Source organism: Pantherophis guttatus, chromosome 10, assembly GCF_059756535.1.
Source record: "Pantherophis guttatus breed Tessera chromosome 10, ASM5975653v1, whole genome shotgun sequence".
Taxonomy (NCBI): Eukaryota; Metazoa; Chordata; class Lepidosauria; order Squamata; family Colubridae; genus Pantherophis; species Pantherophis guttatus.
In genome coordinates, this window is record NC_142072.1 from 23,659,259 (window position 1) to 23,674,846 (window position 15,588).

The 15,588-nt window shown below is 41.2% G+C and overlaps 1 protein-coding gene across 2 annotated transcripts in view; it reads left to right on the forward strand.

Moving 5' to 3' along the window:
• CSMD2 (CUB and Sushi multiple domains 2) overlaps nt 1-15,588 on the forward strand; it is an 822,245-nt gene that overhangs the window by 754,389 nt on the left and 52,268 nt on the right. For both annotated transcript variants that reach the window (XM_034413370.3, XM_034413371.3), the window contains 2 exons: nt 7,067-7,240; nt 9,888-10,076. In XM_034413370.3, the coding sequence (XP_034269261.2) occupies nt 7,067-7,240; nt 9,888-10,076 (363 nt within the window). The remainder of the gene's footprint in view (nt 1-7,066; nt 7,241-9,887; nt 10,077-15,588) is intronic.

Here is a 15,588-nt window from a genome sequence, read left to right on the forward strand (position 1 = left end):
TCATGTGGCCGGCATGACTCAATGCCAAAGGCACACGGAATGCCATTACCTTCCCACCAAAGGTGGTCCCTATTTTTCTACTTGCATTTTTTACCTGCTTTCGAACTGCTAGGTTGGCAGAAGCTGAGACAAGTAACGGGAGCTCACCCTGTTATGTGGCACTAGGGATTTGAACTGCTGAACTTTTGATCAACAAGCTCAGCGTCTTAGCTGCTGAGCCACCGCATCATAAGATTATGCAAGGATTTTTGAGACTCCTGGCTTCATTCCATCTGGTCTATCACTTCTTCTCTCTTTCACCTACCCCCTCTCCCCCAACTATTGGTTTTATTGCAATTTCTCTCTTTGATTGTTCTGGGCCACCCAAAGCCTTTGGGAGTAAGTAGCAAACATTTAATAAAATGCTATGAAATCCAGTAGGAATAATTCTGGTTAAAAGTCACCAGTTTTGGACGTCCCAAAGGTGCTTTTCCAAAAGGCAACTGGACTTTCTTGGGGGTTTTTTCCTTGAAAATGTTTCACTTCTCATCCAAGAAGCTTCTTCAGTTCTGAAGAACAGAAGTTCAGAGAACTGAAAAAGCTTCTTGGATGGGAACTGAAACTTTTTAAGGAAAAAAACCAAAGTCCAGTTGCCTTTTGAAAAAGCATATTTGGAACAACCATGACCTGGGTGATTGAGAATCTCCATAGACAACAGTTTGGGAGTTAACTGGAGCTCCCACATAACCTGACAAGGTAACATCAGTTCATTAGCTCCTTTTTACTGACCAGCCAGGTAATAATAGGCCTAGCTTGGTCACACCAGCCAGTTTTGGGATGTATGATCAGTGCTGTCAGTTAGCTCAGTAAGGGAGAGTTTTGATTTTTTTTTTATTTTTCAGCCACTTTCTCTCCAGCTCCTTTTCTTGGAGAACTAAACTGGGCCAATTGACTGAATTTAGGTGTTCCCACAACTTGAGTAAAGGGATGAGATTGTTAGCCCTGTATAGCACAGTTTAGAGCAAAACATAACTCACTCTAGTTAATTGATTTGGATCATTGGTCCATCCTTTCATATTTCTAGAATCCCTCACTCCTGTTCTGCCCCAGCTATGGATCCCAAAGAACACAGCACACACAAAGTTTGTACAAAACTTAATTTACTAAAATAACTCAGTCTTTTTCAAAACAAAGGCTGGTAATAAACTTTCTTAACAGCCTACAAGAAACCAAAGATAAAGTAATCACAATCTTACTAAGATTGGCAGAATGCCCAGAAGCAATTTGCAGAGAATCCAGATGCGAAGTAGAGTGAATTAAAAGTTGTTCCCTACAAATTGCTTCAGACGAGTTCCTCCTTAAATAGGCTAAGGGAGTGGCCAATTAGCCCCAAGCCTTACTCTCGAGGAGACCTCCTCCTGAGGAGCCACTTCTGCCTTTTGGCCACTCTGCTCACCCGTGCATCGAGAAGAGGCTCCTCCTCTTCTTCCTCTTCACTTATGGGAGCTTCTGGAGGTTCTGAAGGCCCTGGCTGAATCCCCGCCTCTGGCACCACATCTTCTCCAGCCTCCTCATTGTCTGACTTGAGTGCCAGCTGCACAGGCTGCTGTTGCAACACCACACCAGCCTCCTCGCTGTCCGAATCAGCTACAATCCGCACAGGCCACTGATGGGCTACAACAACTCCCTTCTGCAGACCCAGTTAAAAACATGGTGAAAGCAGAACTTCTAAGGATTGTATACTTTACTGGATCAAAAATATGATTTCTGAAATATTCAAAGATGCATCCAGGATAGTTAAGCCGTCCTACAATTTTGGTTCACCCAAAATTATCAGCAGATCCACTGTTGGTTTGATTATGTGCCCATTCTAGACATTATTTCTGTTAAGTCTTTTCCTTATGACAAAAATCATAGAAATGTCATAGAATCATAAGGTGGAAAGAACCTTGGAGGTCTTCCAGCCCAACCTTCATTTGTCCAAGATGGTATAAGGCAGAAGTCCTTATAGCATCCTGGACAAATGGTTGTTCCATCTTTTCTTGAAATGCTCCAGTGATGAAGCACTCACAACTGTGGGAGGCAAGTGAATTTAACAATTCACTTGGGTGGCTCTGCAAGATTCATCTTCTATAAAGAAGGACGGATCTATCAAGATTCACAAGTCATCATGGATTTATGCTATCCCTTGAGCTTCAAAGGAATCACCCTTTTTCTCCTGTTCATTTTGGTTGAAAGAAGATGCTCAGCTGAGCACATATTTGATCTGCCTCTGTTTCTATTGTTATTTCACTCACTTTGCATTCGCCAAAGTAGTAATTTGTTTGCTAAAGAATACTCAACAATTCCACTACAGGTCTTCCTCTCGGGATCTAAAATTAATCACATGTACTTAAAGGGCATTTTAAGATGGATATAAGATGCCAAAACAAATCCTACAAATTTCGACAGACCATTCTACCCGTGGGAAGATCAGTTTGCTGTATGTGACACCACTGAGATTACACAGGAAAAAACAACAACACGTTGCTTAAAACCTATAATTAACATTCTTTGACTAGTCTTCCATGCAGTTACGCAGTTACCTTCCCTTCTCATTGTGAATGCCTGATGCATTTTGCTACAGCCTGCAAGGAGTAGAGAAACCCTTTGGCTCTACCTGTGAGACATACAACAGACATCAGCTTTTCCAAGAGGAAGAGCATATCCCTGGAAAAGCAATGGGTTCAAATTCAGATCCCTTATTTGGGATTGTATAAAAAAGAACATAAGACATTTTAGTAATTAAGAAGCAGGTTTTATTTCCTCTTTCCTCCTTTGAGCAATACAAAAAAGATGCTGAGACCCTGGAAAGTGTGCAGAGAAGAGCAACAAAGACAAAAAAGGGTTTGGGGGCTACATTGTATGAGGGTTGAGGGAACTAGGTAACTGTATCAGTGGTGGGTTTCGAAATATTTTACTACCAGTTATGTGGGTGTGGTTTGGTGGGCGTGTCTTGGTGGGAGTGGCAGGGGAAGGATACTGTAAAATCTCCATTTCCTCCCCACTCCAGGGGAAGGATACTGCAAAATCCCCATTTCCTCCTAATCAGCTGGGACTTGGGATGCAGAGAATAGATGGGGGTGGGGCCAGTCAGAATGTTTACTACCGGTTCTCCAAACTACTCAAAATTTCCGCTACCGGTTTTCCAGAACCTGCTGAAACCCATCTCTGAACTGTATGTCTAGCCTAATCCTAGAGAAGGATTGGGATGACATGATAACTGTCTTCCAGTACATGAGTGGCTATCACAGAGAAAAGGGGATTGACTTATTTTTAAAAGCACCAGATGGCAGGATAAGAATTAGTGGGTGGAAGCTTATTAAAGAGAGATCCAACCTAGAAGTAAGGAGAAATTTTCTGAGAGTGAGAACAATCATGGAATACCTTGCCTCTTAGAGTTGTGGATACTCTGTCACTGGAGGTTTTCAAACATAGACTGGACAACCATTTGACCAGGATAATATAAGATCGTCTACTTTGAGCAAGAGGTTGGACTAGAAGACCTCCAGTGTCTCTTCCAGCCCTATGATTCAATGTTCAGTTGTGCTACTAGTGGCTAAAACTGTATTCCAAGTTCCTACTTTGAGTCTTTCCAAGAGCAAGATCCTCACTGGAGTCCTTTCCTCATGTAACCCACCACAAAGACAATAATTCCCCAAATCTTATGACAGTCAGATACCCTGTTTCCCCCAAAATAAGACATCCCCTGATAATAAGCCCAATCGGGCTTTTGAGCACATGGCAATAAGGTCAAGCACTTATTTCTGGGTTCAAAAAAATATAAGACAGGGTCTTATTTCGGGGAAACACGGTATATCTGTTGTATTTATAAGGATCAAGAAAGTTCTACGGTTGGGCTAGACAAGAGCAATATAAGTGCAAGCTTCAGTTGCTGCCATATATGCTCATTATTCAAAAATATTTCTGTGAATATGTTTGAGCCATCATTTTTTCTTTCTTGCTCACTTTCTGATGTGAAATAAATCTTTTCAGGGCCTCCTCCCTTTCTCCTTGGCAGGTTATTAATTCTACTGTTCACATTTCAAAACCTGTTTTATCATCCACCATGATCTTAATCCTTTCTGGTTTCTTCCAACCCCTTCTTGTTAGTTTCACAATGCCAATAGCAAAGTATCCTGCTTGATGTTCCATTCTGTATACTTCCCACAAGACAACTAAAAAGGCCCATCATAAGCACCCTTGAGGAAAAATGGAGGCCTCAGAGATGAGAATGGGTTGGAACGAGGGTGTTGTCCTCAACACAATAGTGGGATATAACACTCAAATACCTCAAGCCAGAATAGTTATGTTGGATTCTGAGGGGAAACCCCCCCCCCTTTCCAGCATGTTTTGTATGTGTACCTGTAGGAAATAAAGAATTAAAAAGCTGTTTCATTTGCAACATTTTTCTTGTGGCCTACAGCATTTTAACTTACAATGTGCTATTTCACCATTTTAAGGGAAATATTGTAGCATGCCCTTTATTTTATTTCCCCCATACACGTTTTAGGAGACCGCATTCTGTTTCAATGAGTGTATCGCTCTGAGGGTTTTAACATTACACGTGTGAGTTGATAAGCTTGGCTAAGTTAGATCCATGGGGGGAACGTAGAGGAGATTTTCTATGACAGTTATTTCTATTAAGTGTTGAAAAGAGAAATCCTTGCTTCAGGTTAAGCTCAGCCTATGATGACTGTACAAACACATTCATATACTGTAGTTTTCTTGGGAATGGTATATAAGTGGTTTAATATTTTTTCTGGGATTTTAAAAAAAATTTCCTATGACCTATCATGCTCAACTGTGCTTTTTTGAAATCAGTCAAGGTGAGCTAAATGCTACCATCTACCTTAACACCTTGGTATATAACTGCATTAAAACATTGAGCTAAATGCTTGAGGATGGTATCATTAGTCTTCACCAAATTAAGACAATTTGCACAAATTATTCATAGCTTCAGAGGAGGTTAGGCTTCCCATGATACTTGTATGGATGAAACCTAACCATATTATTATTAGTTGATAATATAATAATAATAATATAATTATCCTGTGACAATATCTGTAACACCATCAAACAACCACATTTGCCTATCCCACGTTCTTGAAAAGGGCTTGATAGGCAGAGTCCAGTCTGACCATCTGACTGACTGTGCAACAGACCATAATAATAATGGCATTATTATTACTGCACAGTCAGCCAAATCTTTAGACTGGATTGGCATTTTTATTCGTTTATCAAGTCCTACCTGGGATAGGCAGCTGTGGATGCTTGATGGTCTTAGAGGTATTCTCACAGAATGTAAGTTGTATCAAATAAAGCTGCCTTTTGCAATTGACTGATGGTGATTTTGGTGCTCTTGATGTTTTGGAATTGCATCCAAGGCACCTATTACTATTAGTACTACTGTTGCTTTATTTTTCCATAGTTGTTTTACTTTTATTTAAGGCAGCAATTGTCAAGCTCTTCTTTCTCTTTTTTCATTTTATATGCTAACCATCGTCCTGGTTTATTAGCATTTTTTTAAAAAATTGCTTTGTAGCTTTTATTTTATTTGCCAATTCTTCATTTTCCATTAAATTCATCTTATGTTTTTTTCAGATCCATCAATTTTTTAATCTTTTTGTCGTGCAGGTTTTTTTTGCAATTTCAACTCTAATCTCTAATATTCTTCCTCTAAATTCTTTTGCATTTGCCTGTTCTGTTTATTTCGTTTTCCTAAATATGTCATTGTCAATCCTCTAATATATGCTTTACTAGTATCCCACACATTTTGTAAAGCTCTTCTTGACAGACAATATCAATCAATCAATCAATTTTACAGTCATAGACCAGAGACCATTGACAGACAGTAGTTGAAAGCAATTATTTTGATTATTTGTCTGTTGGTTGTTACCTATACGGTGGAAAGCACTATGTTTCTTGGATAGTATCAGAACAACAATGTCTGCCAGAAATGGAGAGGGGCTGGTGAAGGCCAGGAATCTCTGAAAGAAAATCTGTAACTAAAATACAATTCTTCCTTCAAATATCCTCCTTTTCCGATTGTCTGTGGAGATTCTCAATCATCCAGGTCTTATTTGCCATCTTCCAAAAGGCAACTGGACTTCCTTGTTTTTTTTCTATGAAAACTGAAGAAGCTTCTTGGATGAGAAGTGAAATGTTTTCAAAGAAAAAAAAAAACGCCAAGAAAGTCTAGTTACCTTTTGGGGAAAAAAAAACACCTTTGGGACTCCTTTCCCAACCTTTAAAAACCTGCTGCTAAACTTAGTCAGCCTAGAGAGGGGAAGGGCGTGGCTTTCATTGTATGGCTTCAAAAGAAATCAGATGCTCCTAGAAGATGGCAAACCTGGGAGAAATCTCACTTGTAAGCACTTCATTCTATTGTAGTTGGCATTTGTATGTCCTTGAGCCAGGGAACAAGGCAAGGATGTAATATCTTACATATTTTACTAGAAGAGTCCTCAAATCCTCTGCTGGAAATAAAATTCCCTATTCCACCAGGCTTGAAATTTTAGGCCTGGATAGCCTTGAACTATGCTGTCTACATTCCGATCTAAGCTTAGTACACAAGATTATCTACCATAATGTCCTACCTGTTAATGAGTACTTTAACTTCAACCGTAATAACACAAGGGCTATCAATAGATTCAAACTCAATGTAATTCGCTCTAATCTTGATTGCAGGATATATGACTTCTGCAATAGAGTAGTAAATGTCTGGAACACTCTAGCTGATCCTGTTATTAGTCTCTCTAACCGCCATACCTTTTACCTTAAACTGTCTACCGTGGACCTTTCACGTTTCTTAAGAGGTCCGTAAAGGGGGCGTGCATAAGCGCACCAGCGTGCCTACCGTCCCTGTCCTACTGTCCCCATTTATATGTACTCATTCGATATGTTTATGGCTATGTTTTGCTTATTTGTATCCTTTTATTTGTGCCAATTTTTTTTTCATGTGTCCATGTCTATGTCTATACTGTTACTTGTTTCCTTGTACTTGTTGACAAATAAATAAATAAAATAAAACAAATTCTCTCTGCAGCCATCACCTGTGGTCACCCAGGCAATCCAACAAATGGCCTGACCCAAGGCACTCAGTTCAATCTCAACGATGTGGCCAAGTTTACATGCAACATTGGATATCGCCTTGAAGGGACTTCCAAGTCCCAATGCTTGGCTAACGGCCAGTGGAGTAAACCCTTGCCCATCTGTCGCAGTAAGTTGTATTTCTCTATCCCCCCTCCTTCTTCCTCCCTCCCCCTTATTTCTGCAATCGAAATCTGTTCTACAGCCTGGAGCAGCGTCTCCTCTGATGGAACTGCCGTCAGCGTAACCTGACTGTGTTTCTTTTCAACGTGTCCCAGCAGATTCCTGAAAGAAAGAGGGGTCTTTAGCTCAGCAGAGTTCAGCTTCAGTGTCATGTGGAAAAGCATAGATAAAAAGAAAAGCCCCTGGCCTAACGGCTTGGCGATGATTAAAACTAAAATCAAACTGTATCATTATTTATTTCATTTAAAAGACTTGCATGGCTACCCATCTTAAATCCCAATTCTGGGCGCCTCACGATCACAATAAAATGGCAAGAACTCTAAATCCATTTTTAAAAAAAAACTAAATGAATGAAGCATGTCCAAAATACATAATTATAATGTTTCAATCATTATTTAAATGAGTGCAGTGGAAGGCATAAAGCACCTAGAGCAGTGATGGCTAACCTTTTTGTTGTCGTGTGCCAAAAGCGGGGGGAGTGTGGAGGGGTCGCGCACACGTGTGCCCGCACCCATAATTCAAGAGGCTTTCTTGGAGTCTGGGGAGGGTGAAAATGGTTTTCTCCACCCGCCAGAGGCCGGAAACAGACAGTTTCCCAACTTCCGGTGGGTCCAGAAGGCCCGAAAATCAGCTGGCTGGCGCATGCATGCGTGCTGAAGCTGAGTAGGGCAACACTCGCGTGCCCATAGATATGGCTCTAAGTGCCACCTGTGGCATGCATGCCATAGATTCGCCATCACGGACCTAGAGTATTGTTTAGTTTTGCTTCTTCAAATGAGCTCTCTCAGCCACCTCTCTTCAGTACAATAGAAGAGAATATACGTAGCTCTGGGTTGAACTCAGAGAGCACCAAGGACTCCATTCTTCACAACAATTCCTACTTATTCATATCCTGCTACATGAAAAGGACAGTGCAGTGGCTCAGCAGTTAAGATGCTGGGCTTGTCAGTTGGAAAGCTGGCAGCCCAGGTTCGAGACTCAAGTGCCACATGGTGGGTTGAGCTCCCGTCCTTGCCCCAGCTCCTGCCAACCTAGCAGTACAAAAACATGCAAATGCGAGTAGATAAATAGGTACCACTTCTGTGGGAAGCTAACAGCACTCTATGATGTCATACTGGCCATGTGACTGCGGAAATATCTTTGGATAGCACTGGCTCAATGGTCTTGAAATAGAGGTGAGCACTGCCCCCTATAGTCAGCAATGACTAGTAGAGTAAAATCACAGGGATTCTTTTACTTTTATCTTTTACATGAAAAGGACCAGAGCCTTCGCCTTATAACACCTTTTCTATGAACAAATGAAAACGGGGATATGTGTAAAAAACAGAAGAGCAAAGGAAGAGATGGACCTCCCACTCAAACGGAGCGTATCTTTTGCCAAGAATGCCTAGTGCATTCTGAGCACCATATTACAATAAATATTTAAAACTCAGCATTAAATAAATTGGAAGGACCAAAAGAAATTCACAATTTCAGAGTATATGCATGATAGCAATACATAAATACAGTTGTAGTTACAATGGGCAATAGAAAGCCTTGGACCAAAACACCCAACTCAGTTGGATTCTTGCTTAAAGATCTCAACTGGATATTGATTTCTAAATTCTTCTGGGTTGCAAAGAATGTCTTGCTTTTGCTAGACTAGGATTGATATAGCCAGCACTTGAATAATCCATTTTAGCAAACATACACACACACACAAACACACACTCACACTCACACTCTCTCCCTCCCCCTCTCCTTCTCCCTCTCCCTTTTCAGAATGTCAGATTCTGAAAACCAAGAAAGACATACTGAGGTCTTTCCAAGTAGTTTCCTTTATTGTTCCTCACCATTAGACAGAAATCTTGCAACCTAAAGCAACTACTTGCACCATTAAGGATATACTCTGAGTACTTCTAGGGAGGAGCTGTCTTAATTTTCTTCCTCCCACACAAACCGTCGAATTGTTACCATATTTAGCTCCTCTGGGATGCAACCCCTTCCTTCTGGGAATCCAGATTACATTCCATCACAGAGGAGAACCAAATGGTAGAACACTAGGATTTGACCCAGTGGCATTGATGGGAAGGGTTTAAAAAGTCAGGATGGCTAGTACACCCACATAATCAGAGCCCTAACCCCCTTTTGATGTGTGTCACATAGATGATACATGTGAAAAAGAGGTGGCACTTTAGTTGTGCCTTTAGCTTGCAGCCACTATCTTTTTGCTTACACCCACAGATAAGGGGTGGGTTCTACTTACCTTTACTACCGGTTCGCAACGGAATCGTGCACGTGTGCTTCCTTCGCTCGCAAGCGTGCCTTGCTTCTGTATATGCACAGAAGCTTCTGCGCATGCGCAGATGACTGATGACGACATCTGGGGCAGTGGGCTGGGCCTCCCGCCAGTTTTACTACTGATTCTTGTGAAACCAGTCCGAACTGGGGGCAACCCACCACTGTCATAAATACCCTTGATTTGATCTACTATCTTCCCATGTTATTTTCAAAAATAGAAAGGGAAAAAGAGAGATTCGTTTCCTTCTCTGTAACACTTTTTCATTTTTTTGTTGTTGCTAATATTCTTTTTATCTTCTGTGATTTGCTTGCAGTTGTAAATTGTACTGATCCTGGACACCTGGACAACAGTGTCCGTCAAGTGCAACCAAGTGGGCCTCACAGATACAGTTTTGGAACCACCGTCTCTTATCAATGCAACCATGGATATTATTTACTGGGCACCCATGTTCTTACCTGCCAGGGCGATGGGATTTGGGACCGCCTCCTCCCTGTCTGTCACTGTAAGTTCCTTGCTTTCTTTTTGCTTTGATTTCCATTCAGTTCGGAAAGGGAATGTATCCTTTACAGACTGTTTTGGGATTGTAATGGCTTCCCCCTGCCCATCTTTTTGGCCCCATGAACAAGGGGAAAGAGAAACTTCACAGTTTATGCCAACTGCTATGGTCCGACAGCAGCCTGCGGAGCTGGCAACTGAGTTGGACAGTGAGGAGGCTGGGGAGGAACATGGGCCAGTCCTGGAATCTGGGGAAGGCTCGGATGAGGGCTCTGTGTTAGAGGCAGAAATGGGGCCAGGGCCATCTGGGAGTGATGTGCGGACTCCTGAGCCTCCAGAGTCGGACATCAGAGAGGCAGAGGAACAGGAGGAGCCTGTTCCTAGTGCCTGCATGCACAGAGCTGCCAGAAGGCAAGAACAGTTAAAACAAAAGGGACAACTCGGGAGTAAGGCCTGGAGATGATTGACCCCTCCCATAAGGCTTAAAAGAGGAGCAAAGGCACGTGGGCCCTTTGAGGGAAAGCAATGTTATTAATTCTGTTCCCAGTGGGCATCTCTGTTTGATTCTGGACTCCGTGTGGCTTTGCCAAGTAGGTCTTTGGCAGCATGTCAAGGGAGATAAAGGTTGATGATTATCCCGAAGGACTTCTCCCGAAGGACTTTTTGCAACTAATTGGGACTCAGCTGTGAATGAAAGTAATTCACAGCTGTTGCAATAAAAGAGGTTTTTGGGGCTACTCGTGTGTTTTAATGACTCAGGAAGCCTAGGTCACAACACCAATCTTCCAGACTCTTAAGAGGAGCTTTCTAGTCCATTGCTTTAACCACTAATTTATTTACGGAGGTGATAATTTCCCAGGGGAATTTTTAATTTTGTACCAACTTTCTCAATTAGATTTCTCTGTTCTCAACATGACAATACATGATTCATTGAACTCTGAGCTTTTCAAATTTGTGTGTCGTTGAGATTTTGGAGGATCATGCAAACCAGCCACTGTATTCAGAATAGATATATTCAACATTTACCTCTAGGGTAGCCTACCCTGGAAAAACAGCGACTCGAGATTAAAACGATAAGTGTTGCATGGTTGTGGGGAAAACAGGGATCAATCAAAACAAATGAATGAAATAAAATATACCCTTGAGAGCAAAATAAAACACATACACATGCAATATTGTAAGAATGAGAAAGGAGGCACCAAAACTGAGGGGAGACCCTTTCAACAGAAATCATAGCAAAATGATCATTTTGATTTTCTGTTATTCCCCATTGTTGTTGATTGGCTTGTTTGGGCCCAAAGCCTGCCTGCATCTAATGGGACTCCCCCCCCTTTTTTTTTTTAAGCAGGAATCTTTTATTTTCCTATTTCATGAGACAGAGTGAGAAAGAGAGAGAGAGATTGCTTCCATCATATTACAGGTTTAGCTGGTCACTTGGCCCCTATCAGCATCATTAGCATTCTCTCTGAGAGGGAGAAATAGAAGCCATTAGCCACTAGAGATAATAAACCCAGAGATAATAAACAAGGGAGAAGATAGGCAATTAACCGCCTCTGGTTCTCCCGTTCTCTCTATGATTAGGCTGCAATCCATCTCCTCTCTTTGTGGCTGGAAACCTCATCATCCTGGAAGGTAGGAATACCACCTGGGTCACTTCCAACCTTATTAAACCACTCCCAGGAAGCTGGGCCAATGATGAGAAATTCTGGGATTTAAGAGTTCAGCAACATTCCTCATTCTGGTAGCTCCCAAGCTTGCTTTAGTTTCAAAGAGTTCAGAAGGTGTTTTTGAAGTCTCCAGGGACCCATTTTTAAGTCCCCACTTGATTTTATTTATTTATTTATTTTGTTGAGTACATATTAAATAATATATATAAGTATAAGCATGAATTGAATACCTAAAATGAATACAATTAAAGGGAACATTAGGACAGGGATGGTAGGCATGCTGGTGCACTTATGCACACCCCTTAAGGACCTCTTAGGAATGGGGTGAGATCAACAGTAGCCAGTCTAAGGTTAAAATTTGGAGAGTTTTGAGATGAAACCACAGAGTCAGATAGCGCATTCCAGGCATTGACCACTCTGTTGCTGAAGTCGTATTTTCTGCAATCGAGTTTGGAGCAGTTCACTTTAAGTTTGTATCTATTGTGCGCTCGTGTATTGTTGTGGTTGAAGCTGAAGTAGTCATTGAAAGGTAGGACGTTGTAGCAGATAATTTTATGAGCTATGCTTAGGTCAGACCGAAGGCGGCGTAGTTCTAAATTTTCGAATCTCAATGAAAGACTCATTCACAATCTATCAATGCTCCCTTCCCTTCACTAGATAGTGGTCACGAGTATAAAGTTTAGAAATACCACATATATACATCTTTGAATTCCCAAAGGAAGCCACAAAAATTTTTTTTGATGCAGTGAGTGCAATATTTGGAGAAGAGGGATCAGAGCTCCCTAACTTGTGCCAGCTAAAACGGAAACCAGCGATGGTTATACCTCTGTGGGAAGCAAGGAAGAGACGATCAGAGATGAATGCCACCTCTAAAATTATATCAAAGAATAGAATAGAATAGAATAGAATAGAATGGAATGGAATGGAATGGAATGGAATGGAACGGAACGGAACGGAACGGAACGGAACGGAACGGAACGGAATTTTTTATTGGCCAAGTATGATTGGACACGTAAGGAATTTGTCTTGATGCATACGCTCTCAGTGTGCATAAAAGAAAAGATACGTTCATCAAGAATCATAAGGTACAACACTTAATGATAGTCATAGGGTACAAATAAGCAATCAAGAAACAATATCAATATAAATCGTAAGGATACAAGCAACAAGATTACAGTCATACAGTCATAAATGGGAGGAGATGGGTGATAGGAATGATGAGAAGATTAATAGTAATGCAGACTTAGTAACTAGTTTGACAGTGTTGAGGAAATTATTTGTTTAGCAGAGTGATGGCATTTGGGAAAAAATGTTTTTGTGTCTAGTTGTTCTGGTGTGCAGTGCTCTATAGCGTCGTTTTGAAGGTAGAAGTTGAAACAGTTTATGTCCAGGATGCGAGAGGTCTGTAAATATTTTCCCAGCCCTCTTTTTGACTCGTGCAGTATACAGGTCCTCAATGGAAGGCAGGTTGGTAGCCATTGTTTTTTCTGCAGTTCTAATTATCCTCTGAAGTCTGTGTTTGTCTTGTTGGGTTGCAGAGCCAAACCAGACAGTTATAGAGGTGCAGATGACAGACTCAATAATTTCTCTGTAGAACTGGATCAGCAGCAGTATAGGCATTAAAACCCTGCAACTATTGACACCCCCTCCAAAATGAATTTAAAGTTAAATGTCTTTCTGTATTTCTCATCTTTATCTCTTTCCAATGTCTTTAATCCACAATTCTGTCCCTTTTAAATGAGTACATTTACCTGCACTTAAATTAAAAAAAACAAAACAGTGGAACTAAAATCCAGTTTATATATTCATCAAACGGTCTGTCTCAAGTCAGCCCTTAACACAATTAGCAAAGACTGAATTCTTCAAGCATCCTTAGGAGGTTTAGGGAATAATTCAAGACAGAATATCGGCCTAAATAGAAGAGTTTCTCCAAGGGTAGATATTGGTCACACCATCAGTCTGCTAATTAATATGACTAATGACTTCCAGAGAAATGTTACAGCTCAAGGGAAGAGATCAGCCTTATATTTATCAAGACGTGGAAGGTCCAGATTTTGCACGTTTAAAGTACAAGGTAGTTTAGTTTAAGTGCTCCTCCTCTCTCTCCTTCTCTTAAAGCAATTAAAGGAGCAAATGTCTTTTTAATTTAATTTCTTCAGCACAGTCTGTTTTCCCTGCATTGTTGGCATTTCATCTCGCCTCCATGGAAAATTGATACAATAATCCCATTTTGCTGTAATTAGGGTAGCAAAACTGTTGCACAAGTAAGCTTATCTAGCTGTCATCTTAGCCATTGACTCTATCCTAAGAATTTATCTCAAGCGGACATCACTTTGGCACGGACATAAAAAAGCAGAACATTTTGAGAAAAGCAAGGAATCTTTAATTGGAATCTTTCAATTAGCTAAATGTAGAGTCTTGTGCAACATTTTTTGAAAGAAGTGCTTTGCAGTGTGCAGGAACACAAAGCTTGGAAAAATGGAAGATAATAATAAAAAATGACAGGAGGAGACAGGTTGACAATATCACTAATGACACATCCCTGATCTTACACGACACAAAGGAGCAGTTATTGGCAGGCAGTCCTGCTAAAATGATGCCATTGAGCCCCAAAGAATCAGAGGTGACTGAATGACTGAATGCCAACTATCTGAGATCTAAGGAATCTCCTGGACTTTCATTGTTAACCAAGTTGTGGCATTTTGACAGGTAGACATGGCTTTTTGAGCACTTAGAATGAGTAAATAACCCACCAGACAGTCGGCAGAGTTCAAAAGATCTGAAAGTACTGGTGATGTCCACTTCTACTTTCTCTTTCCAGTATTCCCCCATGGAAGGAATACTGCATCCAAAAAGGATTAGAGACTTCAACAGTTCTCCTGCAGAAAAGACCATGAAAGCAATATAGACACCACCAGGGGTGAAATCCAGCAGGTTCTGACAGGTTTTGGAGGACCGGTAGCGGAAAAATTGAGTAGTTCGGAGAACCAGCAAATACCACCTCTGGCTGGCCCCAGAGTGGGGTGGGAATGGAGATTTTGCAATATCCTTCCCCCAGGAGTGGGGATGGAATGGGGATTTTGCAGTATCCTTCCCCTGCCACACCCACCAAGCCACGCCCACAGAACCGGTAGTAAAAAAAAATGGATTTTACTACTGGACACCACCACCACAGGAAGTCTATAGGGATGAGTAAAGAATAAAAATAAAAATGATGGTGAGGACTATAATCAAAGATTTGGCCTTCTTTTTCGTGCATTATAGGGGGCGGGGCATGTGTAAAATGGGGAGAGAATTCCATTTATGTGGTGGAGACTTCCATCATCATATTTTTGACTTATTCCTGGCTTAGACCCCCCCGGGTCAGCTTTTGATGGAACATAGATCTTAGACACAATATATTGAAGCAAGATTGGGTGTTTCTGCTGAGTGGTATGAGAGAAAATCAGTGGAAAGTAGTTTTAGAAAGGAATTACTGCAGAACATAATATTTATTATTATTATTCACATTTCTATGCCGTCCACTCTCCGAGGATTCTGGGCGGTTTACACCAAAGACAGTATACTAATTAGCATATTGCCCCCAACAATCTGGATCCTCATTTTACCCACCTCGGAAGGATGGAAGGCTGAGTCAACCTTGAGCCGGTGAGATTTGATCCGCTGATCTGCTGAACTAGCAGTCAGCTGAAGTAGCTGCAGTACTGCACTCTAACCACTGCGCCACCTCAGCTCTAGTGCTTGGAACAGAGTAGGAAGCTTTGTCTTGTCCCCAAATGAAGACTTCCAGGAGAACAAGGAAGTATAGGTCATCCTCTATGTTCAACCACAGCTAGGACCAGAATGTCCCTT